We start from the raw sequence: 26,537 nt of genomic DNA, 5'->3' as shown, positions 1-26,537 counted from the left end.
TAAGATTGTTAATGAATTGGTTTTGATTTTCCAAATTTCCCTAGATCCTGGGAAAGTTCCAGGAGATTGGAAACAGCAAATGTAACTGTTGTTCAAAAACTGAAGGAGACAGAAAACAGGGAACTGCAAGGCAGGAAATTGTTTGAAGCTATTATTAAAGATGTTATGGCAGGGCACAAAAAAAATCAAGGTAATCAGGCAGTTAGCAAGGGAAATCATGTTTGATCAAGTTTTTGTTTAGTGCTTTGAAGCAGTAACATGTGCTATGGACAAAGGGACTGCTAGTGGATATATTGTAGCTAGATTTTCAGAAGATATTTGGCGTTGCATCAAAGATTATGACATCAAATGAAAGCTCATGGTGTAGAAGGTAACATATTGGTGTGGGTAGAAGATTGGCCAGCTAAACTCTTCCTTAAAGGGCAGATGAAGCCAAGTCTTTGAACATTTTTAAGCTAGATTTTTATAGATTCTTGATATGCAAGGAGGTGAAAGGTTACCAAATGTAGAAATGCAGAATCAGAGCATCCAGGATCTTAATGCAGTAGCAGAGTCCAGAGGCCGAGTGGCCTACTTCTGCTCTTAATTGATTATCCCCGTGATAATGGGAGTTTTATGTATTTTGTCTTCTCCTTTGAAGACAATAGGCCATCTCATTCACTGAGCAACCCCGGTCAACCCCGATGCCAAACCCAATGCGCTCATCTGCTCCCTCTCCGACAAGCGGGGCGCGCACGGGAGCGCGCATCCGTCCGGCGGCGTCTCCGAGACGACCAGCATGCGCAATCTTGGCTGCCCTTGCGACAGTGTGCAGCGATGCCGTATGTGGTGTTGCAGTGTGGTACCGGCGTTGAGTGAGGGGAGTGGGAGAGAGCGGCGGCGCGACAGAAGGCAGCCGTGGCCACCAGCAGCCGCCCCGCAACCACAGGCCGACCCGGGGCTCGTATGGTGCCTCCGAGTGACATCCTGCGGCACCGATTGCAGAGGGGAATAGCCGACTAGCTTTAGTTAGACGATACAATTAATAACGAAATACGAATCTAATCGGAAAACTTCGAAAATGGACTATGATTTCAAGATGAAGCTAACAACAGAGCGTGAGCGAGTGGAGGACCTGTTTGAATACGAGGGCTGCAAAGTTGGAAGAGGGACTTACGGTCACGTATACAAAGCCAAACGGAAAGACGGGTAGGTACAGGGCCCAACACAGTTCTGAGAATGTGTAGGCCACGCTGGTCGTGGCTTGGGTTTTAATTGGTGAAGGGGCTATCTTTTTTGTCAATAACTTTATCGGATGTAATCCAGATGTAAAGTGAAGTCAGTGCTGGTTTGATGCAGCTGGTCGAGTCTTCGTAGTTATATAAATGATTAGACCATTGAGTGTAACAATTTCTATATTGAAAGAGTTGCACGTAGGAAAAATTCCTGTGTTTTGAAGTGTTGTTAAACAAATCAAGAATTAGGCTTTTGAATTTGTTCTTTCCAGTCGTGCTTATAAATTACGTTTCACTTAACGAACATGAAAGTCATTTAAATAAATTCAATCAATTAGTGTACAAAACCAAATAGGCTTTTACCGATTGGAATTTCTATTTAGCTGACAACATTTGAAGTTTGATTGATGCATTAAATATAACATCTTCTTTCCATTATTTTTGAATAATGGTTTGAATACGATGTTTCTTGAGCAGGCAAAGCCGTTTCAAATGCTTCAGACATAATTATTAATGTCATTTTTAAAGTTATTGGCTTTCAAATATATTTTTTATAATACTGTATTCAATATAATTTTTTTCTTATTAGATCTTAATCAACAAAAGGGGAAGACAAGCCTGTGTTCCACATCAGAATTAGTCCTTTTGATTGTTTTGACATTATGAGCATTATGTTCAACAAATTTTGAAGTTTTCTGTGGGGTATAATTTACAATAATTATTTTAAATTAACTGTTTTTTGTAAAGTGCTTTTATCCTCACCATTAACACAATTTTCCTTTTTCCTGTCCTGTGACCAACTTTTTCTAGAATATTGTTGTATTGATAATGACAACCTTCTAATTGTTTGCCTGTGTGACAGTTCTGTCATCGGGAAAGGTTGATTATTTGCATAGATTTAAAGAGGATCAATGGGGGAGAGAAAATTTGTTGAAACAGCATTCCTTTTACAGTTGTCATTATGTTGAAATTGTCAAATGAATGATGCTGACCCGTGAATCTAGTTATTGTTCCACTTGCATATTTTTATTCAAAACAATTTCAATATTGATACAAAAATGATAAACTGGAAATAGGCATGTTTTCTATAAGACCTGTTAATGTCTTAATAGTGTGTTAATGTCCTTGGAGAGAAAATTATATCTGTATAAACGAGTGTGCGTCATTTTAGCTGAGATTTAATCTATGAAAATAAAAAATCGACTTCCTAAACTAGTCAAGTGACAAATCCAAGTCTATCTGATCTTTATTGGGGGGAACCTAGTTGATAAAAAATTACAAGAGTTGGAAGTAATTTGCTCAATTTCCTTCCTGTAATGTAATTTTTTTTAGTGTTATTGACCCTTAAATAAGTTATTTTTTTACTGTTAAAGCTCAACAGTTGGTTGCAATTGATTCTGCTTGTGGTAATGTTGGTATTACTATCTACATGCTGCAGTGACGGAATTTACTGCAGATTTGCACAAAGTCAACTTGATTAGTAGGTTTAAAAAAAAGCCTAAATTTTTAAGTTTTGGCTTCAAGTTGCCTTCCATCGCTTGGGCACAGTGAAATTTTAAGGGATGTTCAAATGAAATGTTACACTGAAGCTCCAACTGTTTTTTCGTGTGGATCAACAAAGAGCTTGTGATGCTTGCTTGAAGAAGATCAGGATGTTCTTAGGGTATCCTACCCAAAATTTAATATAACCAAAGCAGTTTAACTGATCATTGATTTCATTGTCCTTTGTAAGTCTTCATGCATCGCATTTGTCTACAAAATAACAATGATTAGACTTAAAAAGTTATTTATTGTCTGTTTTGAAAAATATTTTGGATGACACATGCTGCAGAAATGGATGTTCGTTTTATGATTAAATTTTTGGTCAGCCATTATGGTTTCACTGGTTGTTGAAACCAATTCATCAACATTTATCTTATTTATTTATTCTATTATCATCTTGAAGGTTTGCAGTTGTTCAAGGTGCCAGCTTCTCCTAAGTATCCTTGCAATAGTAGTCCCTCTTCCCCCCAATATCATCTTGGTGTTTGGACAGTGCACTTTTTCCATTAATTTAATTTCTTCCCATCGCAAAGGTATGGCTGCTTAAGGGTGATTTGTCAAATTTTATCCCTTTGGTTTTGTATTTTAGTAATCATAAGCACCCATCTCTTAAAGTCCTCAGCTATTCTCAAGAGTATGGTAAATCCATTTAAACTCAGATCTGAAGTTAGCTCCAGCTGGTAAATGCTATGTCCTTTTTGGCCTTGCTGAGAGATGGTTCCAGGAGTAATTGAAGGACAGGCTCAGAGTGCCCTTGATGCATCATATGATCAGTTACAACTAGCCAATTTTTCAAACTGTGATAAGATCTTTTGCCAAATGTGACTCTCAGCAAAGTTTTTGAAGTGATGGTTCATGACGTACACCATTAAGCATGGACACTTCCAGATAACTGCACCAATTTTTGCTTGGTTTGTTTGCAGCAAGACTAAGCAAACAGAAAAATTTGGTGAACTGCAGATATAGGCCAGATTATACTCAATGCAACCTGCTTTCTGTGCTTAGACTCTGTGCTACGTTCACAGCTGCACCAACCTTTTGCGGTTGAGTAGCTCCCAGTGACCTTGAGGACTCCATTCCATGGCTGTCTCAGCAGTGGACTAGGCCACAGAAAACTGTCCTGAGGTCCTCGCCCTAGCACACCCCTATTGGCCTTTAACAATTTTTGCTATCACCATGTTTTAAAAGCAATAAGCCTTTAACTAAATACTTTGATTAAAAAGAAAAATTAATTAAAAATAAACTACCTAAACTTTGAAAATTAAAACTGGCTACTATATTCAAATGAGCAGAGTTGTGCTTGCTCTGACAGAGTTAAGCAGAGGCGCCAAATACAAATTGTATCTTGGCACTCTTAGCTCAGTAAGTTATGGATTGCCCCACAATCAATCACGAGTCCAGGGATCGAGCAAGAGGTCAGAAATGCCTGCAGTGCATGTCATTTTTATTTGTGCTGCAGTAGGCAGGTGTAAAAACCTGGAATGCACTGGCACACATGCACTACAGCTAGTGGGTGGTTCATTTCAGAAGTGCCAACTAGCTGTCTGTGCAAAACCAGCCCATTAAACAAAAGTTTTTTTTTGAGAGTGAAATGACCATAAGTTCTGGCACATGAAAGAAATTTTGTAGCATTTCTGTGGTGATTTTCTGCATTCTATGTTCCCAGGTATGTAGACTGCTCCACATATTTCATGGTTTCTCTTGCAGTCTCTCAGTGAATTCAAAAAGTGCTGAGTGCTTGGATTTTTGTTTTCCTCCAATTGATTTGCAAGCCCAAGAGGCCAGCTGTTTTTGCCATTTCATGGGTCAAAAAAAGAATGATTATCACTATTTGCCGTCATTGATTGCAAAGCTTGGGTCTGTAAAGGAACTGTTGTCAATAAAGGGTTCATATATCAAGTGATTTGTGGTTCTCTCAAGAACAATCCATAGCTGCAGTGATGCATTATGGGGTGATGAAATATCTTTGATCCTGAACAATAACAAGTTGTGATAAGAGCCTGTGTTTATATATTTTTATTTTCTTGCAACATTTGGCCTATCAAGTTTATACTGGCTCTTAGCATTCCCACCAGTCTCATTTCCCCCATTTTTTTCCCTGTAACCTATTCTCTCTCTCGCATGCTGATCAACTACCCAGTTGTCTTACTTACCACCTACAGTAAGGATCAATTTACAATTGCCAATTAACCCGCCATCTCATCTTCAGCATATGAGAGGAAACAAGAGCACATGGAGAAAACTCATTCATTCACAGGGAGAATGTGCAAGCTCCACGTAGATGGCATCTGATGTCGCGATCAAACCCAGGTTATTGGAACTGTGTAGCAGCACCTTTAACTATTACACCACTGTACTGCCCCTATAAGGGCAGAGGTTTTGTATGACCTTGCCAGGGATGGAGAATATTTGTCAAAAGGCAAGTTGATACTAGTAGTCAAATGGTGACTAAGATCAACATAGGCCACACATAACAAGTTTCCACTGCAGTCCCAAAGTGAAGGTACTTTTAAAGTGCTATGTGGTAGGCATTTCCTGGATTCTGAACAGCATGGATGTTCAGAAAAAAAATACTGTATATGGTGTATGATATATCAAGTAATTTGAACAGCTAATGTTCTGATGTCCCTGATTTGCCTTTACTTCTAGGTGGTAAGATGTGGTGTATTCAAGAGGTATTATTGCAAAAGCCCCAATGAGATCCTGCAGTGCATTTTCGTATATGATACATCGTGCACCATGTGGTGGAGAAGATGAATGTTTTTGATGGTGGGTAGGGTGTGAATCAAGTCGGTTGTTTGTTATTGTTGGTGTCAAGCTTCTCGATTGTTGTTGGACCTACATTTATCCAAGCAACTAGAGATTAATCACTCATAGTATGCCTTGAAGATGGGAAGTCAGGAGATGAGTCACTTGCCATGAAGTCTTCATTTTTTAAACTGTCCTCTGTAGTCGTGCTGTAGTGGTGCTGAGGTAGTTGGCCCAGTTAAGTTTCTGGTCAGTGGTGACCTCAGCAAGGTAATGGTGGGGATTCAATAGTGGTAAAGTTGTTGAATGTCCAGAGGAGGTTGTTCGGTGCACTTTTGTTGAAGATGATCATTGTCTGGCATATGTGTGGTGTGAATCACTTATCACTGCTTGCCTGGTTGTTGTCCAATTGTGAATGGAACTGAATGCAGTGTAATCATCAGGAAAAATCTGCATTTCTGACCTTATGGATAAATGATCATTAGAGCAACTGAAGATGGCTCAGGACTGGATTTTCCAGCAACAACACCCTGAGATCCAATTGAGAATCTCTCAACAGCCACACAATGTCACCTTGCACTCAGTTGAGTCCAGCAGTAGAGAGATTTCTCTCTGATTCCTGTTGACTTTTCTGGACCTCATCAAAGTTGTATTGTGTTAAATCTGCCTTTGTTTCAAGGGCTTATTATATTAACTTTGACTCGTTTGTTCTGTCCAAAATTGGATCACTACAGTAATGACTCTGAGTGCAGCTGAGCACCAGCCAGATGGGTAATTGATCAGTGTGTGGCTTGCTAGCGCTGACCCCATCCACTACTTAGCTGATAATCTAGAGTAGGCTGATGTAGTGGCAGTTGGCTACATTAGATTTGTCTTGCTTTTTCTGTTTCGGACATACCCAGGCAGTATCTACATTATCCAGTAGAGGCCAGCCTTGTAGCTGTACTGCATCAACCTGGCAAGCAGTATAGCTAGTTTTGGAATACAAGTCCTCGGCATGAGTGCTGGGAAGTTGACTGGTCTTATTACCTTTGCTGCATTCAGTGCACTCATATATATTGTACATGGAATGAATTAAATTAATTAAAGGTTAACTCCTGTGATGGTAGTAATCTAGGAGGCCACAGTGAATCATCAACCCAGCACTTAGATAAAAAGATGGGTACAGACTCTTCAACTTGTCTTTTTTCATTCTTGGGCACCGTCATGGGATACCCATGGGATTTAATTGTAGACCATGAGAATTAGTGGTAGGAGTAGGCCATCATGTCCTTCTAACTTGCTGTGCCATTAATCAAGATCTCAGCATTTCCAGCATTCTCCACATATCACTTGATTCCCATAATATCCAGAAATTCATCAACCTGTTTTAAATGAACTCTACCTCTGGTTTCAGACTCTTCACCTGGGAAAGATCTTCCCTGGATCCAGTTTAGGCTCTCAGAATTTTGTAAGATTCAATGAAGTCTCCTCTCATTCTTCTAAACTCTTAAGAATACAAGCCTCATTGACTCAATGTGTCCTTGTAAAGCAAACCTGCTATTCCAGGAACCAGTGTGATAAATCTTCACTGTGCTCCCTCTATGGCAAGTTTTTTTTAAATAAGGAGACCAAAGCTGTACCTAAGACCAGGCATGTCCTCTTGTGATAAAGTCCAATGTACAATTTGTCTTTCTCATTGCTTGCTGCCTCTACTTGTGAGCATTCATTAGCTTGTGTACAAGGACACCTAGGTCCCTTAAACATCAACATTTCCCAATTTCTCACCATTTAAAAAAAAATTTTGCTTTTCTGTTCTGTGCACCCAAGTGGATGATTACATTTTCCATATTGTATTCTCTCTGCCAGGTTTTAGCCTACTCACTTGTTATTCCATATTTCCTTGATGCCTCTTTAAATGCCTCTCCTCACCCACAATCCCACTTCTGGTGTCATCACAAAGAGTTAAAAGTACAGATGTTGCGTCTCCTCCCTTTCCAATAGTGATATGGCATTGATGAAGTTGTCTCGTAGGTTAGTGGGGGAAGAGAGAAAGAGACACAGGAAAATGAAAGCCATGGAAATGCCCAGCAGGCTCGGCTGTGCTGGTGGAGAGAGGCAAAACTGATCCATTATTACAGATGGATGACCTACAGCAGAACTGGCCAGTTCCAATAGAAACAGAGAAGTTGTTAAATTTGATATTGAGTCTGTATGGCTGCAACTGTGCCCAGATGAAAAATGAGATGCTGCTTCTCAGGCTTAAATTGGACTTCATTATAACGATGCAGGCGACCACCAACAGGTCAGAGTGGAAGGGAGAATTAAAGTGGTAGGTAATTGGAAACTTAAGGTTGCCCCTGCAGACTGAATGTAGACTACAAATCAGTCACCCAGTCTGAGTTTGGTTTCACCAAATGTCACATAGTAAGCATGGAATGCAGTCCATTAGGTTGACCAGGGAGTCGCAAAAGAAATGGACCCTTTTGAATGCTGACAGGGAAGGGGAATACGTGTATGGTGGTGGAATCTTGTTGATGTCAGAAATTGCTGAGGGCGATTTGTTGAATGCAGAGGCTGGTGGAGTGAAAAATGAGGACCAGGAAACTCTATCCTTGCTCTCTCCAGAAGTGGTAAGAGCAGAGGTGCTGGAAATAGATGAAATGTGGACAAAGGCCCTATCAACCATTTTGAAGAGGAATCCACAGCCCAAGATCCACATCCACTGATTTCCCCCTTATCTAGTCAACTGGTCACATCCTCGGAGAAAGGAGACATGAGAGACTGCAGATGCTGGAAGTTGGAGCAAAAAACAAATTGCTGGAGGAACCCAGCAGGTCAAGAAGCATCCGTGGAGGCGAAGTGGAAGCATTAGCACTGAGAGAGTAGAAGGAAGATGGCCAGTATTAAGAGGAGAGAAGGATAGGTGAGACAGTGGCAGGTATGTGATATGTGGAATTGGGTGAGGTGGGGGATGATGGCAGATGGAACCAGGTGGAGCGAGGTGTTGAAGTTCAGAGACAGAGGCTGGTGGGTGATAGGTGGAAAAGGTAAGGGGGGGAAAACAGAAAGAAAGGAGTGAGGTAGATGGAGCCTGGTAGGGGGAAGGTAGAGACTGAGGTTGGAAGGTGAAAGGTGGAACCAACTAAGGGAGGGATAATGGGCAGATGAAAGCAGGTGGGGGGAGTGTAATGAATCTAGGTGAGTAGGGTTGGTGGGGGGGGGAATGGAAAAGGTGAACAAAAGGAGAGAGAGCCTAGGTGAACCAGTAAGAGTAGGGAAGTAACACATGGAGGTGTAGATTACCTGAAATTGGAAAATTCAACGTTCGTGCCATTGGATTATGGGCTCCCCACGTGGAGTATGAAGCGCTTTTTTTCTGGTTTGCATTTGGCCTCTCTATGACAGTGAAGAAATTAGAGGACAGACAGGTTGGTGTGGCAATGGGAAGGGGAGTTAAATGACACACATCCTCCTAGATCTCCAATAGATTAATCAAACGTGATTTCCCTTCATAAATTCACCTATAGGATTTTCTCAGTATTCTTTTGTTATATCCTTCAATATAAAATCCAGCATTTTTCCTCCTAACAGTAGGCTAACAAATTGATAGTTCTCTGTTTTCTCTCATCACACATTTCTTAAATAGTGGGGTCATATTTGCTACCTTCCAGTCTGCAGGAACCATTCAAGATTCCATGGAATTTTCAAAGATGATAACTAATGCATCTGCTAACTCTGCATCCATCTCTTTTGAAAACTTTGGGATGTAGCTCATTGGGTCTTTAATTTATTGGCTCACTAATTTTTCTAATACTTTTTTTTACAGATATGAAATTTCTTTTATTTCTTCATTCTTATTAGATCCTTGGGTTTCTAGTATTTTTGGCGGTTTTTCTGAGACTTCTGTGAAGATGGATGCAAGATATTTCTGTAATTTCTCTATCATTTCTGCATTCTCCAATTTAAATTCTTCTGTCCTATCTTTAAATGTAAGAGATCCACACTGTCCTCATAGAGTATAGAACATTACAGCACAGTACAGGCCCTTCAGCCCACAATGTTGTGCTGACATTTTATCCTGCTCTAAGATCTATCGAACCTTTCCCTCCCACATAGCCCTCCATTTTTCTATCATTCATGTGGCTATATAACAGTCTCTTAAATGTCCCTAATTTATCTGCCTCCACCACCTCTGCCGGCAGTGAGTTCCACGCACCCATCACTCTCTGTGTAAAAAAAAACACCTTACCTCTGACATCTCCCCTATACCTTCCACCTATCGTCTTAAAATTATGCCCCCTTGGGTTAGCCATTTTCGCTCTGGGAAAAAGTCTCTGACTGTCCACTTGATCTATGCCTCTTGTACACCTCCATCAGGTCACCGCTTATCCTCCTTCGCTCCAAAGAGAAAAGCTCAACCTATCCTCATGAGACATGCCCTCCAATTCAGGCAGCATCCTAGTAAATATCCTCTGTACTCTCTCTAAAGGTTAGACATCCTTCTTGTAATGAGGCGACCAGAACTGAACACAATACTCCAAGTGTGGGCTAACCAGAGTTTATAGAGCTGCAACATTACCTTGTGGCTCTGACCTCAGTACCCTGACAAATGAAGGCCAACACACCATACGCCTTCTTAACAACCCAATCAATCTCCATGGCAACCTTGAGGGATCTATGAATGTGGATCCCAAAATCCCTCTGTTCCTCCGCACTGTCATTAACCTTGTATTCTGCCTTCAAATTCGATCTTCCGAAGTGTATCACTTTACACTTATCTGGGTTGAACACCATCTACCACTTCTCAGCCCAGCTCTACATCCTATCAATGTCCTGTTGTAATCTACAGCAACCTTCTACACTATCCCCAACACCACCAACCTTCGTGTCATCAGCAAACTTACTAACCCACCCTTCCGCATCCTCTTCCAAGTCATTTATAAAAATCACAAAGAGCAGGGATCCCAGAACAGATCCCTGCGGAACACCACTGGTTACTGACCTCTAGGCAGAATACACTCCAGCTACAATCTCCCTCTATCTTCTATGGGCGAGCCAATTCTAAATCCACGCAGCCAAGTTTCCCTGGATCCCATGCCTCCTGACTTTCTGAATGAGCCTTCTATGAGGAACCTTATCAAATACCTTACTAAAATCCTTGTGCATCACAGCCACTGCTCTACTTTCATCAATGTGCTTTGTCACATCCTCAAAGAATTCAGTCAGGCTTGTGAGGCATGACCTGCCCCTCACAAAGCCATGCTGACTGTCCCTAATCAGCCTATGCTTTTCCAAATGCTCATAAATCCTATCTCTAAGAATCTTGTCCAGTAATTTGCTCACCACTGAATTAAGACTCACCGACCTGTAATTCCCAGGGTTATCCCTACTCCCTTTCTTGAACAAAGGAGCAACATTTGCCACCCTCCAATCATCCGGCACTGCTCCTGTGGCCAGTGAGGGCGCAAAGATCATCGCCAAAGGAGTAGCAATCTCTTCCTTTGCTGCCCTGAGTAACCTTGGAGATATCCTGTCTGGCCCCGGTGACTTTATTTATCCTAATGTTTTTCAAAAGTTCCAGCACATCATCTTTCCTCACGTCGACATGCCCTAGTGTATCAGCCTATTGTATGCCATCCTCACAAACATCAAGGTCTCTCTCATTGGTGAGTACTGAAGCAAAGTATTCATTAAGGATCTCCCGTACCTCTTCCAACTCCAGGTACATATTTCCCTTTTATCCCTCATCGGTCCTACCCTCACTCTATTCATCCTCCTATTCTTCACATCCGTGTAGAACACTTTGGGGTTTTTCTTAATCCTCGTCAAGGCCTTCTCATGCCCCCTTCTAGCTATCATAAGTCCATTCTTAAGCTCCTTCCTGGCTACCTTGTGACTCTCAAGAGCCTTGTCTGATCCTTGCTTTCTGAACCTTGGGTTAGCTTTTTTCTTCCTCTTGACAGGATATTAAAATGGTTCCTTTCCTTTATATGAACCTATAAAACTTTGATTTATTGTTGGCGTGGTTGTTTTAGCTTCATCTATAGAATTTTGCTTTAGATGGTTCAAATGTATTATGGCTGAGTTTATAGCTTCATACAGCTGCATCTCTGTTTAGGGTATGACTAGTGCAGTTACTAATATGCTCTTTTATGCTTGTTGGAGCTAGAGTGGCCATGTTCCTTCATAATGCTAGAGTGAGGGTCTTAGAGAAACATAGGATTAGAGATGATGAAGGGATATTATTTGGCTGCTCTTGATGGTCTGTGTTACCTCAGGAATTTACAGTTTTGAGCTGTTAGATCTATTTTGAATCTGTCACTTTTGGCACAGCACAATGACAGTGTCCCAATGATGAATTTTGAGTTTTGTCTCCACAATGTGGTGATTGCACCTACCAATGCTGTCATAGATAGTTTGTGACAGGTTGGTGAGGATGAGGCAAGGTCAGTTCTTAAATCCTGTTGTTTTTTTGCCAGAGGACACAGAGTACTTCAGGATATTTGCTAGTTGTGCAAATGAGCTGCTGTTGGTAATGGATGAATCCACTCAAAACAGATTGTGTATCTTTGCTGCCAAAAGTTGCCTTCCTATATTAGGTTCTTCATTTGAGTCCTCCTCCAGAGAATCGAACACAATTTAGGTTCATACTTCAATTAGTTCAGTGGGTATTGAGAGGATTCTACACTGTCAGATGTGGTCATTCAAATGATATGGCTGTAAAGGATTCTTGTGTCACGATTCAAAGAGAAGGGAATGTATATTCTTGACAAGTAAAAGCTGGTATTTGGTCATTATTTCTTTGCTCTTTTCAAGTTGTTTGGTGAATTTTCACCCCCACCCATTTGGGATTCAAATCCTTCTGACTTGGAAAGTGCTGAAGCAGGGACAGAGCATGGACTCTGTTGAATTTTGTGACTTCAGATAATTTGATTTCTCAGTCTGTATCAGTCATCCATCTGTAATCTTAGCTCACCTTGTGGTTTTTTTTCCTTCCTTTATTTTCTCTCTGGAAGTGGAGGACATGCCCAGCCTGACCTGCTGGCCTTATCCTCCTATTTTGCATTTCCCAACTCCCACATTCTTTTGTCTTGGTTCTTTTGTCTATATTCTCGCCCTCAAACTACCATTTACTTATTGACAGCTTATCCCCATGGTAACCCTGGTTTTACCATATCAGAAACACCCACTCCCCCACCCTCCCTGCAGTTTTACAAGCTGCTTTTCTCCCCTTTTCAGTTCTGACTCTTTCTCTTCCTGCAGATGTGGCCTGACCTGCTGGGTATTTCTAGCATTTTCTGTTTTTGTTTTAGTTTTCCATCATCTGCATTTTTTTAAATTTAGGGACAAAGAATTTGTGTTGCCTTGAGGCTATGCAAACCAAATTTTTCATTTCCAGTAGTTGAAAAGTTCAGAATGGGGAGCCTCAGACACTATACTAAATGCAAGAGACAGAGAACAAGGTAGCAGAAGAACCTTTGTACAGATTTGAGATTATGTAATTCACTTCCAGGGTCAGTGCTTAAGCAAGAGTAACAGAGTTCAAAATTAAATTGAATAAATGGTTGTAGGGAAAAAATTGAAAATGGGATATGGGAACAATTTGTGTAAGCTGACTAGGACTCATTGCTTAGATGGCGGACAAATGCCAATGTTGTCCCGTTGGTTTGCTTTCTATTTCTCCAAGCAGGATCAGATCATAGTTCACTTTCCCTGCACAATATTTTACCTGAACCTTTTCCCTGGAAACTGTTTGTATTATAAGACTCAGTCACAGAATCAGACAGCACAGAAACTAGCCCTTAGGCCCACTATATCCACAGCAACCATCAAGTACCTATCTACACTAATCCCACTTACTAGCACTAGGCCCATGACCTTCTGAGCCTTGATAATTCAAGTGCTCATCCACATTCTTCTTAAATGTGGTAATTGATGCTGTCTTCCTCTCAGGGATAGCCAATTTGAATTCAGCAAGCTCTTACAAGCAGGAATGACTCTTTGGTCAGTTTTCAATGGAAATGATCTAGCAGTAAATCACTATAAAACAAGTTTGAAATTCAAGCTACTATTACATCATTAGTTTAACCCAAGACTGCTGTTGAATCCATTCTGAGGGGAAATATGCTCAGAATGTTAGTTAGCATTTGTCTAAAGGACCAAACCCAAGTTGGAGCAAAAAAAAACTGCAGATGCTGGAATCCGAAACGAAAACAGAAATGACTCAGCAAATCGGGCAGCATCCATGAAGAGAGAGATACAGTCAAGATTTCAAGCCAATAACCCTTCAAGAGAGCTAGAAAAGTAAGAAAATAAGTATGTTTCAAGTTGCAGAGAGTGGGAAGGATGGAGGGGAGGGAATGTCTCTAATGAGGTGTAGATATAAATTGTCAAGTAATTGTTAGTTTGAATACTTGCATTTAAAGATAGAGAAAAAAAAACAAAGGAACAATTGAAATTAAATATCCAGCCAAAAACCTAAAATTGTAAAATTTGGTAACAATTCCCAAGGACTGTAATGTGGCAAGAGGAAAAATAAATGCTGTTCAAGCTTACATTGGACATTGTTGGAACAGTGGGAGTTCAAAAATAGACAGCAGAACCAAACATAAGGTTCCTCAGTGGTTTTTCTCTTCATACAAATGCCCTGAATCCGTTATGTAGCCAAGACTTTGGCCTTGCCTTGACTGAAATTCAAGAAGAAAGCAACACAAAAATCAGGAATTTGGGCTTCTTACAAAGTCATGATGGATGAAGGAGAATTGTTGTACTTTGTCCTGAAAGGTGTGAGGTAGTTCTGCCTGTCCAATAATCTCAAAAAGTTGCCTTTCACTGTTACCTGAGATATATGTGAGCAACTCAGCCAGCTCCTTCATTGATGAGAATTAAGGATTAAGAAGTACAGGTCCTCTCTAGTTTATGAACACCCAACTTTTGTACAGCCTGTGCATACAAACAAAAATTTGGGAGACTGGCAGTATAGATTCGTCTGCTGCTGCAGGCATCTTCTGCTGCCTGGGAACCCGGCTCGAGCCACATTTCCGACTTGTGAACTGTTCAGAGAAAAGAATAGTAAACCATTTAAATGGGCAGAAATTCCGATAGTCCACTGGCATTATTTTGGTAACTGCTAGAACATTCGGGTTTATGAGAAAACAGGAAAACTGGCTGGGGTGTCTATTGGTCTATCTTCTGGTCAGCCTCCCACAGATACAGCAGGGCAAGCAGTATTCCAGTGGAATCTCCAGACTCTTTCAGAGTTTGCTTCTTGTCACTGACAACCTTGAATCATTCACCTCAACTGCTGAATGGGGGTTAGCACATATGATCTAATAGGCTCTAAGATGGTCTATCCTGGACTTTATTTTTGCCTCCTACTACTACATTTATTTGTTTCACAGGATCATTTCTCCTTCAGTTGCTTATGCAAATCACAGGAATGAGCTCATTCACTCCACTATATGCTGTGGCAACAGGTTTTGTATAGTTATGAACAAGGCAAGGAGCCCAGACTTCCAACAATCCCATCAAACTATGTAACTGTTCTAATTCAGGTTGGTGTCAATCTTCCTTTACACCCTTGATTTACTGACTTTTCAAAAAAAAACCTTGCACTTTTCTAGATGGTCTATATTAGTTAACATGCTTATTCAGGCAAGGCAAAGCTCAGGAAAGTGTTGTCAAAATTTCTTCATTAAAAATAGGTAATAGATTATTTAAGATCATCTGTTTCTATATTTCAATTAAGAGAATTGCACTCCAAAAATTGATAGAATTACTCTTTCAGAAAATTAGATGTGTTTCAAGGATAAGCAAAAAGTATGGTAAGAAATGTTTGAACTTTGAGAATTTTATCTGAAACACAACTGGCATTGTTAGAACACTTGCACAGGCCATTTGACAACATGGGTAACCAGTAAATCTGGGGCAGTGCCTCAGCAGGTGTTGAAGACATAGTAGTAGTGATTGGGAAATGTCCTGTGCTGCGCACATCCTTGCTGATCATCTGGGTGCCAAACAACTGTTGGATGTTTGCACAAGGAAGTATGAGAGAAGAAATCATCACTTCCCAACTGATCCTACCTCATTAATCTTTCCTAAGCATGATCACTTGTATGCTGAAAATTGTTTTGCAACCCTAAAGTGAGGCAATTAAAATGCAGGCAAAATATCATAAATTTGTGCTAACAATAACCATTTATCGTCTCTATACTGCAAATAGATTAATTTAAAACTTCTTTGCTGACCAATTTACATGGTAATGGTTGTGTTATATAAATGGTGTTTTTCAGCAAATTTGAAAGTTTTTCTTCAAATCCTAAATGTTCATATTAGGAACTTCAGATTCAAGGGAAAGATGAGAATTTGAGGAAAGAAAACTAGAAATCATTTAGTTTTTTTTTTGTAAAGCTCTTATTTATATATACCAGTAATTTTAGTGATTTGTTTTGGTACTGCAGAACTCTCTGCACCTCTACCTAATCAAATTTCCAGGAGGAATGTGGCTTCTTTATCCTTACGGCCAGAATGCTCCAGTTACATCTCTCCCACAGTGAAATTCATTTGACAGGTACTTAATTAGTCTGCAAAATTACATATACTTTCCTACATTTTATTTTCATGTCAGAGTAGACCTCTACATAAATCTATCTTGCCACCATATAAATTTGGTGTGTTTGTAAATCTTAAAAGTACATTTCTAATTCCAGTCTCCAAATAGTTTATGTAAATGCTGAATAACAGTGTGGTCTTTGCAGAAAATTATTAATTTATTATAAAAACAGAAAATGGTGAAACACTCAGCAATCAGGCAGCAACTGTGGAAGGAGAAACAGAATCAATAATTCAGATCCAAGACCCTTCATCAGAATGTTAATTTATTTTTGAGTATGATCAACTATCATTTAACCTTTAAAGTCTACCCTTTTATGATCAAGAAACAGCTCATGACTCATCCTGCTACAGATCCCCTAATTTCGTCTTCATCATGAGCATTATCAAAGGTCTTTGGAAATCGAAATATAGTGTTCATACCTCATTAATCTTGCCTACCATTTCATCAAAAAATTTAGTTGAGTTCTTTTGAAATCTATACTTTTTTATTTTCAGTTTTAAATGTCTTCCATTACATCTTGAATAAGAATTTCACTATCTTTTCTGCTACTTAGTCTGCAGCTTGCAGTACTTGTTCTTCCTCTCTTTTCATATACAGGAATTACATTAACTGCCTGTACTCAATTACTGCACCTTTTTCCAGAGCATTTTATAGATGTATCTAGTAGCATCTGTGCTTTCTTTCTGTATGCAGACAGCTATTTCTGAAATCCAACGTGTAGTTTCAAAATCATTTGCCATCAAGAGAGATTTACAGCTGAATTTTATGTAAGGTTAATTTTTGCTTCCTTGTCGCACCCCCCCCCCCCCCCCCCCCCCACCAAATCTTTGCTTTTACCTATGAGTAACCAGTTGAATAGTTGGCTAAGTAAAACAATGAAAATTCAATCATCTAGAGAGACTATTTGGAGCAAATTCAGTCAAGTTGATGGAAAGCAAATCTGAAGCTTTGTTTAGAAGCTAATTATGTTGTATTATAATATTATTTAAAAGGTATATTCAGTATTTTGATTGCTGTTTTTCAAAGTTGCACATTAGTCAATCTTATGTTCTTCTGTACTTGCATTTTATATAATTTAAAAACATTTTGTAAGGTCACATTTTATTCATTGTTACGGGGGGGTCGGGGGGTCGGTGGGAGTGGTTGGGTTACTGGAAAATAATCCATATTGCAATTTTTCCATAACGTGAAGCTGCATCATCTGCGCACACTACAAGAAACACGAGTCAGAAAAAGTAAATTTAATGTCTGTTTATTTACTCCCCCCACCCACACACGTTCTTTAAGAGCAATGAAAAAAACAAGATGCTGGAGGAACTCAGCAGGCCAGGCAGCATCCATGGAGAAAAGCAGATGGTCAATGTTTTGGGTCAGGACCCTTCTTCGGGAATGAAGATGGAAAAGGGGAAGCCCGATCTAAAGGTGGTTGGGGGGGGGGGGAGAACAGAGCAGCGATAGGTGGACAAAAGAGGGGAGACGGGGTGGGCATAAGGTGGTGATAGGTAGATGCAGGTAAGAGATAGTGATAGGCAGAGCAGATCCATCAGGGGATGGGTCAAAGGTATGGAGGCAGCTGCCCCATAGAGGGAGGGGAGGAGAAAAAAAGAGAGGGACTAGGAAAAGGAAGAAAAGAAGAGGCATGGTGGGTGTGTGTGTGCAGGGAGGGGTTCAGAGCAAATTTTATTCCGTATCTCAAATTTTCGGCTAGTGATTTGCAAATTCTGTAAGGACAGAGGTCACATGTATTACATCTCCCGATGAATTGGGGTGGCACGGTAGCGAAATGGTTAGTGTAACACTATTACAGCACCAGCGATCAGGGTTCAATTCCCACTGCTATCTGTAAGGGGTTTGTACGTTCTCCCTGTGACTGCGTGGGTTTCCTCTGGGTGCTCCAGTTCCTCCCACATTCCAAAGACGTATGGGTTAGTAGGTTAATGTGTGTGTAATTGGGCAGCACGGGCTCATTGGGCCAGAAAGGCCTGTTACCATGCTGTTTAAATAAAGTTTTTAAAATGTGTGATGTCGTATGTACCAGTTAAATAACATATTGAACCATAACAGGAGCAATTGCTGTTTTGAGCTGCACTCATTAAAAACCTCTATTAATAAAGGTAGCTACTATCAGAGTATACTCACTATGAGCAGTTTTGTTTGAAGAACAAGTCTTTAACAAAGGTAGCGGAGCAGACTCGATGGGCCGAATGGCCTACTTCTGCTCCTTTGTCTTGTGATGTGATCTTGTGATAGTGATGATTTGCACAGTACGGCACTGATGATGCATATGATGCAAGTTTTTTTTTCCATGTGATGACTTGTTCAAATGTAAATAGGGAATCCTGTGACAAGCTGCATCTCCATGTATTGTACGTTGGCATCATATCATCTCAACACAAACGCCTCATGCAAAAGGGTAAATTAAGCTTGCAGGACATAATTTAAAATCTAAGTACTATTTGTACAATGTTTTCTGCTTAATCGAACTGAATCAATGATGATCAGTTATTTAGCAGCTACAATAGCTGTAATTGCTAGTCTCTGCAGTGTCTCGTGCTGCATTGGCAGATTTTACACCAGGTGCCTTGTTACTTTTTAGAGCTTGAACTTCCAAAAACATTAGTGCTGTTACTATTTGTTGCTTTGTATCATATTTGTTCATAATTTACTTAATTTTGAAACAGGCTCAAAAGTAATTTGACCTATCTAAAAGTGACTTTTTTTTCCTATTTGGCGATCAGCACCAACATTGGACTACAGATGAAAATCCTGGAATTAATATGGAATAATTGTATGATGAAATTGAGGAGTGATTAAAATAAGTTGCATGCCATACGTAATTCTCAAGGTAATATGGATAAATGTTTTCTGTTAAATCATGCATGCACAGAATTAGTCCGGCCCCCCAAACCATATACATTAATAAGTTAATTATCTCTCTTTTTCCAGTTAGCAAATTCCTTCTATAAATTGAGTAAAATGAAGGAAGGCAGCAAAGGCAACTTGGATTTTTATGGGAACTTGTGCAATAAAATATACCAAGGTACTTCTCATTGAACTACACCTGGAGCTATTAGCAAAGGAGCAAAACTTGGTTCAAAGTACTGAATTTCAAGGAACAGAGTGAATTGGAAAGAATTCCAGTGCTTGGGGTTTTGGCAATTGGAGGCATGGCTTTCATTGAAGTTAAAAAATCAGGGATGACCAAGGTGCCAGAAGTGGAGCACTGCAGCGATTGTGATCATAGGGTTACAGGTAGTAACAAAAATATGGAGGGGCAGGACCTTGGAGCAATTTGAAAGCACTGAGAATCTTAAAATTGATGCACTGTAAGACTGAGTACCATTGTCAATCATTTGATTATGTGAGTTACAATATGGGAAGCAAAATTTTGCATGAACATATTTACAGACCTGCAAGGGTGGAATAGCTCACTGAATTAACTGGTTATTTAATAGGAACTTGGGGACAGAGTTGGCCATTTAGCCTCCTCGTGCTTATTTTGCATGTCTTCAAGATCATCACTTACCAATGGCAAGTTCTATGTTTTGTCAATATACCTTAATAGCTTTGATGGTCAAAAATTTATCATCCTTGGGTTTAAAATAAACAATTTGCATAACATCATTTGCTGTTTCCAGAAGAGATTTCAAATTTCTGTTATCTGTATGTAGAAGTGTTTCTCCTGAAAGTTCTGATTCTAGTTTTTAGATTAGGCCCCTAATCCTACACTTCACAACCTGAGGAAATATTTTCTCTTTGCCTTATCAATTCCCAGCATATCTTGAAAACCTAAATGTTATTGCATTCTCTCCTTGCCCTTTTGCATTCTGGGGCGTGCAGATCTTGTTTCTGTAATCTGTCATTATATTTGGTCTCCAAGTATGCTGGTAATTAATTCTATGTTGATCCTACTTCTAGCTCAACTTTTACAGGGTAGGTGGGGAGTTAATTTCCTTTGGCTCTCTGTCTTGAACCAGGGCTCACAACCTCAAAATAGGTGGTCAGTCATTCAGGACTAACATGAGGAAAAAAAATTTTCACCTTGTTTTGCAAATCTTTGATATTCTGTACCTGAGACGGCAGTGAAGCTCAGTTGTTCGATATGTTCAAGAGAGAATTCCATTGATTTTTTGAATATTAAGGGGATTGAGGGAAATGAGGTGAGTGCAGGAAGATAGCACTGAAGCTACGATCTTATTGAGTGAGATAGGCTTGAAGGGCCAAATAACTTGCTCCTCTATCTTATGTAATCATATTGATGCCTGCTGGGAAAATAGTACACACATTTACACTTAGCATCCTGTGAACGATGAGCACAGAATAAACAAAGATGGGTGGCATTGTGGACAGTGTAGAAGATTGCCAATCCATACAGCGAGATATAGATCAGTTGCGGATATGGGTGGAGAAATGGCAGATGAAGGTTAGTCCTGACGAGTATGAGGTGTTGCACTTTGGGAGATCAATTGTAAAGGGAAAGTACACAGTTAATGGCAGGACCCTTAACACTGATGCATGGAGGGATCTTGGGGTCCAAGTCCATTGCTCCCTGAAAGTTTCTGCATAAGTTGATGGGGTGGTAAACAAGGTGCATGGCATGTGTGCCTTTATTAGTTGAGGCATTGAGTGCAAGAGTCAGGAAGTTATGTTGCAGCTTTTTAAAGCTCTGGTCAGGCTGCATATGGGGTACTGCATTCAATTATGGTCACCTGTTATAGGAAGGATGTTGGAGGCTTTGGAGAAGGTGTAGAAGAGGTTAACCTGGATACTGCCTGGATTAGAGGGCATGTGCTATAGGGAGAGATTGGACAAACTAGAGTTGTTTTCTATGGAGTGTTGGATGCTGAGAGGAGTCCTGATAGAAGTTTATAGGATTGAGAGGCATAGGCAGTAGATAGCCAGGATCTTTTTCCCAGGGTCGAAATGCTAATACTGGAAGGCTTGCAGTTAAGGTGAGGGGGGAAAGTTTAAAGGAGATGTGTGGGGCAAGTTTTTTTTACACAATGTGGTGGGTGCTTGGAATGCACTGCGGGGGGTGGTGTGGAGGCAGATGCAATCAAGGCACTTTAAGAGGCTCTTTGATAGGCACATTAATGTGCAGGGAGTGGAGGCGTATGGACTGTGTGCAGGTAGAAAGGATTAGTTTAATTAGGTGTCATAAGCTTAATTAGTTCTGCACAACATTGTGGGCTGTAGGGCCTGTTCATGTGCTGTTCTGCTCTGTTTTAATATCTGTATGCGCAATCTGTTTTTAGGTGAGACTATAAAGTAAAACATGAATAATTGTACTTAAGTTTTTGTTATGTGGAGCAGCGTTAATAAGCCCTTTTTAAGGGCAATTTGTTGGCAGGCAAAACAATCATTGAAAAGTATCACAAAGATTTCCATCAAGTCTACACTGGTACTTTCCCAGAGCCAATTTCTCTCGTTTTCTTATAACCAGCATTGACTTGATGGGCTGCGTGGCTTCCTTGTGTGTATTTCCATCAGTTCCATTTCCTCCACCTCCTTTTTGTTTGCAACCTGTTCTCTCTCGCGTGCCTATCCACTCCTGCCACCCATGTACACTGGAGTAATCATTTAACATACCAGCATACCTTTGGGATATCAGAGGTAACCGGGGAAATTTATGTGGTTGTCAATAGAATGTGCAAACTTCACACAGATGGCACCAAATGCCAGAATTGAGCCTGGGTTGCTGGAGCTGCGCAGTACCAGCATTATCTGCTGTGCCATTCTGCTGCCCAAATGAGTGAATTTTGACTCGTGCCCTTCCTATCCCTGCAATTTATTGTCATCTGCCAATATTTATCCAAGTACTTTTAGGGCTACTATTGAATAATCATGTACTATCCATCAGTGAGCATGTTCCTAATCCTGACTGTCTGAATTGTTACATGACAATTGTTCCTAATTGTCACATGAAAATGTTCTTCCTCTTGTTTCCAATGGTTCTTTTACCTATTCTCTTAAATTCGTGCCTTTTGCTTATGTTACGAACCAGCAACAAAAGAAACACACCAAGTCATGAATAAGTGTTAAAACGACAAAGTGGACTCCACTGGATTATTCCAAAAATCCATACGTGGATTGTAGTGACAGACACAGTTATTGTTTTTCATCCATCAATACAGAGACTAGTAGGCAGGTGTCTTTTCTATCCCCTCTTTCTACCCCCATCTCTCTCCACCCCCCCCCCCCCCCCCCTGCTGAGAGCTAAGAGTCTTTCAATTCTTGTTTGGGGGATTTTCGCCTATTCTTCCTTGCAAAAGGCTTCTAGTTCTGTGAGATTCTTGGGCTGTCTTGCATGCACTGCTCTTTTGAGGTCTGTCCACAGATTTCCGATGATGTTTAGGTCAGGGGACTGTGAGGGCCATGGCAAAACCTTCAGCTTTTGCCTCTTAAGGTAGTCCATTATGGATTTTGAGGTGCATTTTAGGATAGTTATCCTGTTGTAGAAGCCATCCTCTTTTCATCTTCAGCTTTTTTTTCACAGATGGTGTGATGTTTGCTTCCAGAATTTGCTGGTATTTAATTGAATTCATTCTTCCCTCTACCAGTGAAATGTTCCCCGTGCCACTTGCTGCAACACAAGCTCAAAGCATGATTGATCCACCCCCATGCTTAACAATTGGAGAGGTGTTCTTTTCATGAAATTCTGCACCCTTTCTCCAAACATACCCTTTGCTCATTGCAGCCAAAAAGTTCTATTTTAACGTCATCAGTCCACAGGACTTGTTCCCAAATTGCATCAGTCTTGTTTAGATGTTCCTTTGCAAACTTCTGATGCTGAATTTTGTGGTGAGGATGCAGGAAAGGTTTTCTTCTGATGACTCTTCCATGAAGGTCATATTTGTGCAGGTGTCGCTACACCATAGAACAGTGCACCACCACTCCAGGGTCTGCTAAATCTTCCTGAATGTCTTTTGCAGTCAAACGGGGGGTTTGATTTGCCTTTCTAGCAATCCTACGAGCAGTTCTCTTGGAAAGTTTTCTTGGTCTTCCAGACCTCAACTTGACCTCCACCGTTCCTGTTAACTGCCATTTCTTAATTACATTACGAAGTGAGGAAACGGCTACCTGAAAACACTTTGCTATCTTCTTATAGCCTTCTCCTGCTTTGTGGGCATCACTTATTTTAATTTTCAGAGTGCTAGGCAGCTGCTTAGAGGAGCCCATGGCTGCTGATTGTTGGGACAAGGTTTGAAGAGTCAGGGTATTTATAAAGCTTTGAAATTTGCATCACCTGGCATTTCCTAATGATGACTGTGAACAAGCCATAGCCTTAACAAGCTAATGAAGGTCTGAGACCTTGGTAAAAGTTATCTGAGAGCTCAAATCTCTTGGGGTGCCCAAACTTTTGCATGGTGCTCCTTTCCTTTTTTCACTCTAAAATTGTACAAAACAAAAATAATACACTAATCTTGCTTAAAATGTTGAAAAGGATGTTTCATCTTTAACTTTATGACTTTTGGAGATCAGTTCATCTTCTACTCAATTATTCACAGTAACAGAAATTTTGACCGGGGTGCCCAAACTTTTGCATGCCACTGTATGTATGAGAAATTTTCTAACTTGGATGACCACTCATGAACATGGAAGTACTGAACTTCCTGAGAGGTGATTGCTGCTGTCCTTACTGTACCTTTGTATTGGACCCTTTTTTGGAGTTGGTAGTGGAGTTTCAAATTCCTGCTAGTAAGACTGGGTGTAGTTTAGCTGGCTGATGCACCATAATTGATGTGACTACCTGTCCAAAGTATTGAACTACCTCTACGTAGGCCTAGGTGCAGAAAGTGGGTAGGCATTAGTCATGTCCCAATCATAATAAGTAGAAACTTGGAGCTCTCTAATTTTTTTCCCTCTACTTGTGGTTTCAGTATTCAAAATTATTTTGAGCTAATCTGTCTTTTTTATTGTTGCAATGTATGATTATTCATTCTAAATGTGAAGACGTCATGGAAAGAAATCTCATGAGGTATTGTGCCCCACGCTTCGTGCTATATAATTCTCTTAAGGATAACAAATTAAATCAGCAAAGATTGGTTTGCTATGTGAGCTGAGAAATTTGCCATTTGCAATATTAAATGTGCCCAATATTCTCAGCTGTATTTCATAGCTAAGGGTGAAATTCAGATTTTGAGTAGATGGCGCCAGAGCATGGCGACATGTTGCAAGCTGCTCTCTACAGAGCTACTCATTACCTTTACTATAATTGTTCTACACTTTTAAATTTAAACTCTGTCACTAACTATACACTTTACTCTGTACTGTTATTGTTTTTACCTGTACTACCTCAATGCACTCTGTACTAACTCACTGTAACTGCACTGTGTAATGAATTGACCTGTACGATCGGTTTGTAAGACGAGCTTTTCACTGTACCTCAGTACAAGTGAAAATAATAAACCAATACCAAATTAAAGCAGCTGTAGTTATGTAGGTTGCTTTCGTAAAGTCATTGTTGTAAAAAAAAATGCCAAGTGCAGGAAATTGTAGCTTTCTGATTGGATAAAAACAACTTTTAATAAGAACACATTTTTTTTGAGTTCTTGCCAACAAAGAAACCCCGTTCTGCAATAATTGTTTTTTTATTTTTGTTTTGTATAGGAAAGATGACAAAGACTACGCTTTAAAACAAATAGAGGGTACTGGAATTTCTATGTCTGCTTGCAGAGAAATAGCAGTAAGTAAAAATATAGCTTTTATTTTTTAAGTGGAAAGCTGTGGCAAAATAAGAGGGTAAATATCCCTCAAAATTAATGAGATTTCTATCAAATATCAGAATTAAAATAAAATTTTGACATGAATAAGTACAAGTCTGGAATACTGCATTGCCAGAAATTGTCCTGGATGCAAACAAGTAATTGGTCCATGGACCACAGCAATTGCATATGAATATAGAATGCATACTGGACATAGAATTTCTTAATAATTAATAAACATTTATGAGGAGATTAATTTTTCAGTGTTAAGTTCTTTGACCTCTTTTGTGAGCAGGGGCATAAGAGTAATGTTGGAATCTGTCCTGATAACTCACTGCTGCCACAAAAATTGAAAGACGGAAGAAAATATCAAATTGGATTATTCGTTATTTTGGGTAAAAGTGGGTATAAGTCTTTGCAGATTCTGTTCCCTGTTCTATGATTATTAACCAGGTTAAAGTAATCATGAGTTTCTGACAGTTAACGCTCATGCTTATTTTAACTTGCTTCAGTTTGTTCCTTAAGTTGATTTGACTTGATTTCAACAGATGTCTTTTTGCACATTTAACCAAAACAATTTCCTGAGATTGAGCAATTTCTAAGTACTGAATTAGGTTAAGGCAGCAGCACCGAAGTCCAGTAGTGAACTAGTTATTTTCTCATTGCTATGTCTATAATCTTTCTGTGTATAGTTCGTAGACAATCTAACTGCACGACAGTTGTTAGCCTCTCACAGCAATGACATTTGAGTTCATTTCCCACTCCAGAGACCCATTTAATCTAGGCTGTTGCTGGTGCTGCATTAGAAGGGATGTTGAACTGAGGATGCCCCTGATTCCTCAAGAGACCATTATAGAAATCTTTGCAGTATTTGAATATGAGCAGTGTTGTTTTTCCTAGTTTACTGGCAATTATTTATCCCTCAACTACCATAAAATGCAGTATCTGGTCATTTTATCATATTGCTATTTGTGCAAACTGTTTCATTCAATTAGCAAGCTTTTTGTCGGATTTACTGGTACATTGCATTCTGGAGTGTGTTGGGACATCTTAACTTTGTGAAAGGTGCTTCTAAATTCAAAGCCTTTTAATTCCCATTCAAAGTAATTGAATTTGCGTCATATTTTGATTTGTTTTTGAGTAACGTTGGTCCAAGTTGTTCAATGTGATGTCTTTCAGTGACTCCCCTATAGTTTGTGATTGAAAAGTACACTGCTTGCTGTCTTAACAAAAAGTCAGGTATTCAAATTCCTGACTCAATTTGGATCCCCATAATGCACGCATTGACAAATGTGTGCTGTATCTCATGTTTGCTTGGAAACCCTTGGTGACATTTCTCAGCTGTGTTCTTTTTGGTGCAGGATAGGAGTGGCCTCATTTGCTCCATACCCCATTGTCACACAAATGTCACCCACACTTCTGTGACAATCGTCTGGGGTAAAATGGGAGTTTGAAAAAATTAGAATAAGTAAAGGCGAGCTTCTGTCTTCACCTGTTTGCTTGTACCAAATACTATTGCCTTGTTGGCTGGCATTTTGGGCATTGTTCACCAACTCGCACACCTGGTCATGCCTTCTCCCCCACCCAGACTGGGTATCACTCAGCTGAAGGCCTCTTGCTATTCACTCGTCCAGTGGTGTCAAAAAAACTTAAGTGGAATTGGATCACTGAATGATGGGGATCTCCCAACAACTTGAAGGCTGGAAAATTCTGTCTCCCAGTTGAACAGTG

At 40.0% G+C, this 26,537-nt stretch overlaps 1 protein-coding gene across 4 annotated transcripts in view; it reads left to right on the top strand.

Moving 5' to 3' along the window:
• The first annotated feature begins 786 nt into the window (after nucleotides 1-786).
• cdk8 (cyclin-dependent kinase 8) overlaps nucleotides 787-26,537 on the top strand; it is a 78,840-nt gene continuing 53,089 nt past the window's right edge. For all 4 annotated transcript variants that reach the window (XM_052026021.1, XM_052026020.1, XM_052026018.1 and 1 more), the window contains exons 1-2: nucleotides 787-1,188; nucleotides 24,712-24,787. In XM_052026021.1, the coding sequence (XP_051881981.1) occupies nucleotides 1,061-1,188; nucleotides 24,712-24,787 (204 nt within the window). In that variant the 5' untranslated portion in view covers nucleotides 787-1,060. The remainder of the gene's footprint in view (nucleotides 1,189-24,711; nucleotides 24,788-26,537) is intronic.

This window comes from Pristis pectinata, chromosome 11 (genome assembly GCF_009764475.1).
Source record: "Pristis pectinata isolate sPriPec2 chromosome 11, sPriPec2.1.pri, whole genome shotgun sequence".
Classification (NCBI taxonomy): Eukaryota; Metazoa; Chordata; class Chondrichthyes; order Rhinopristiformes; family Pristidae; genus Pristis; species Pristis pectinata.
The sequence above is the reverse complement of the archived record's forward strand: the minus strand, read 5'-3'. Positions and strand labels throughout refer to the sequence as shown.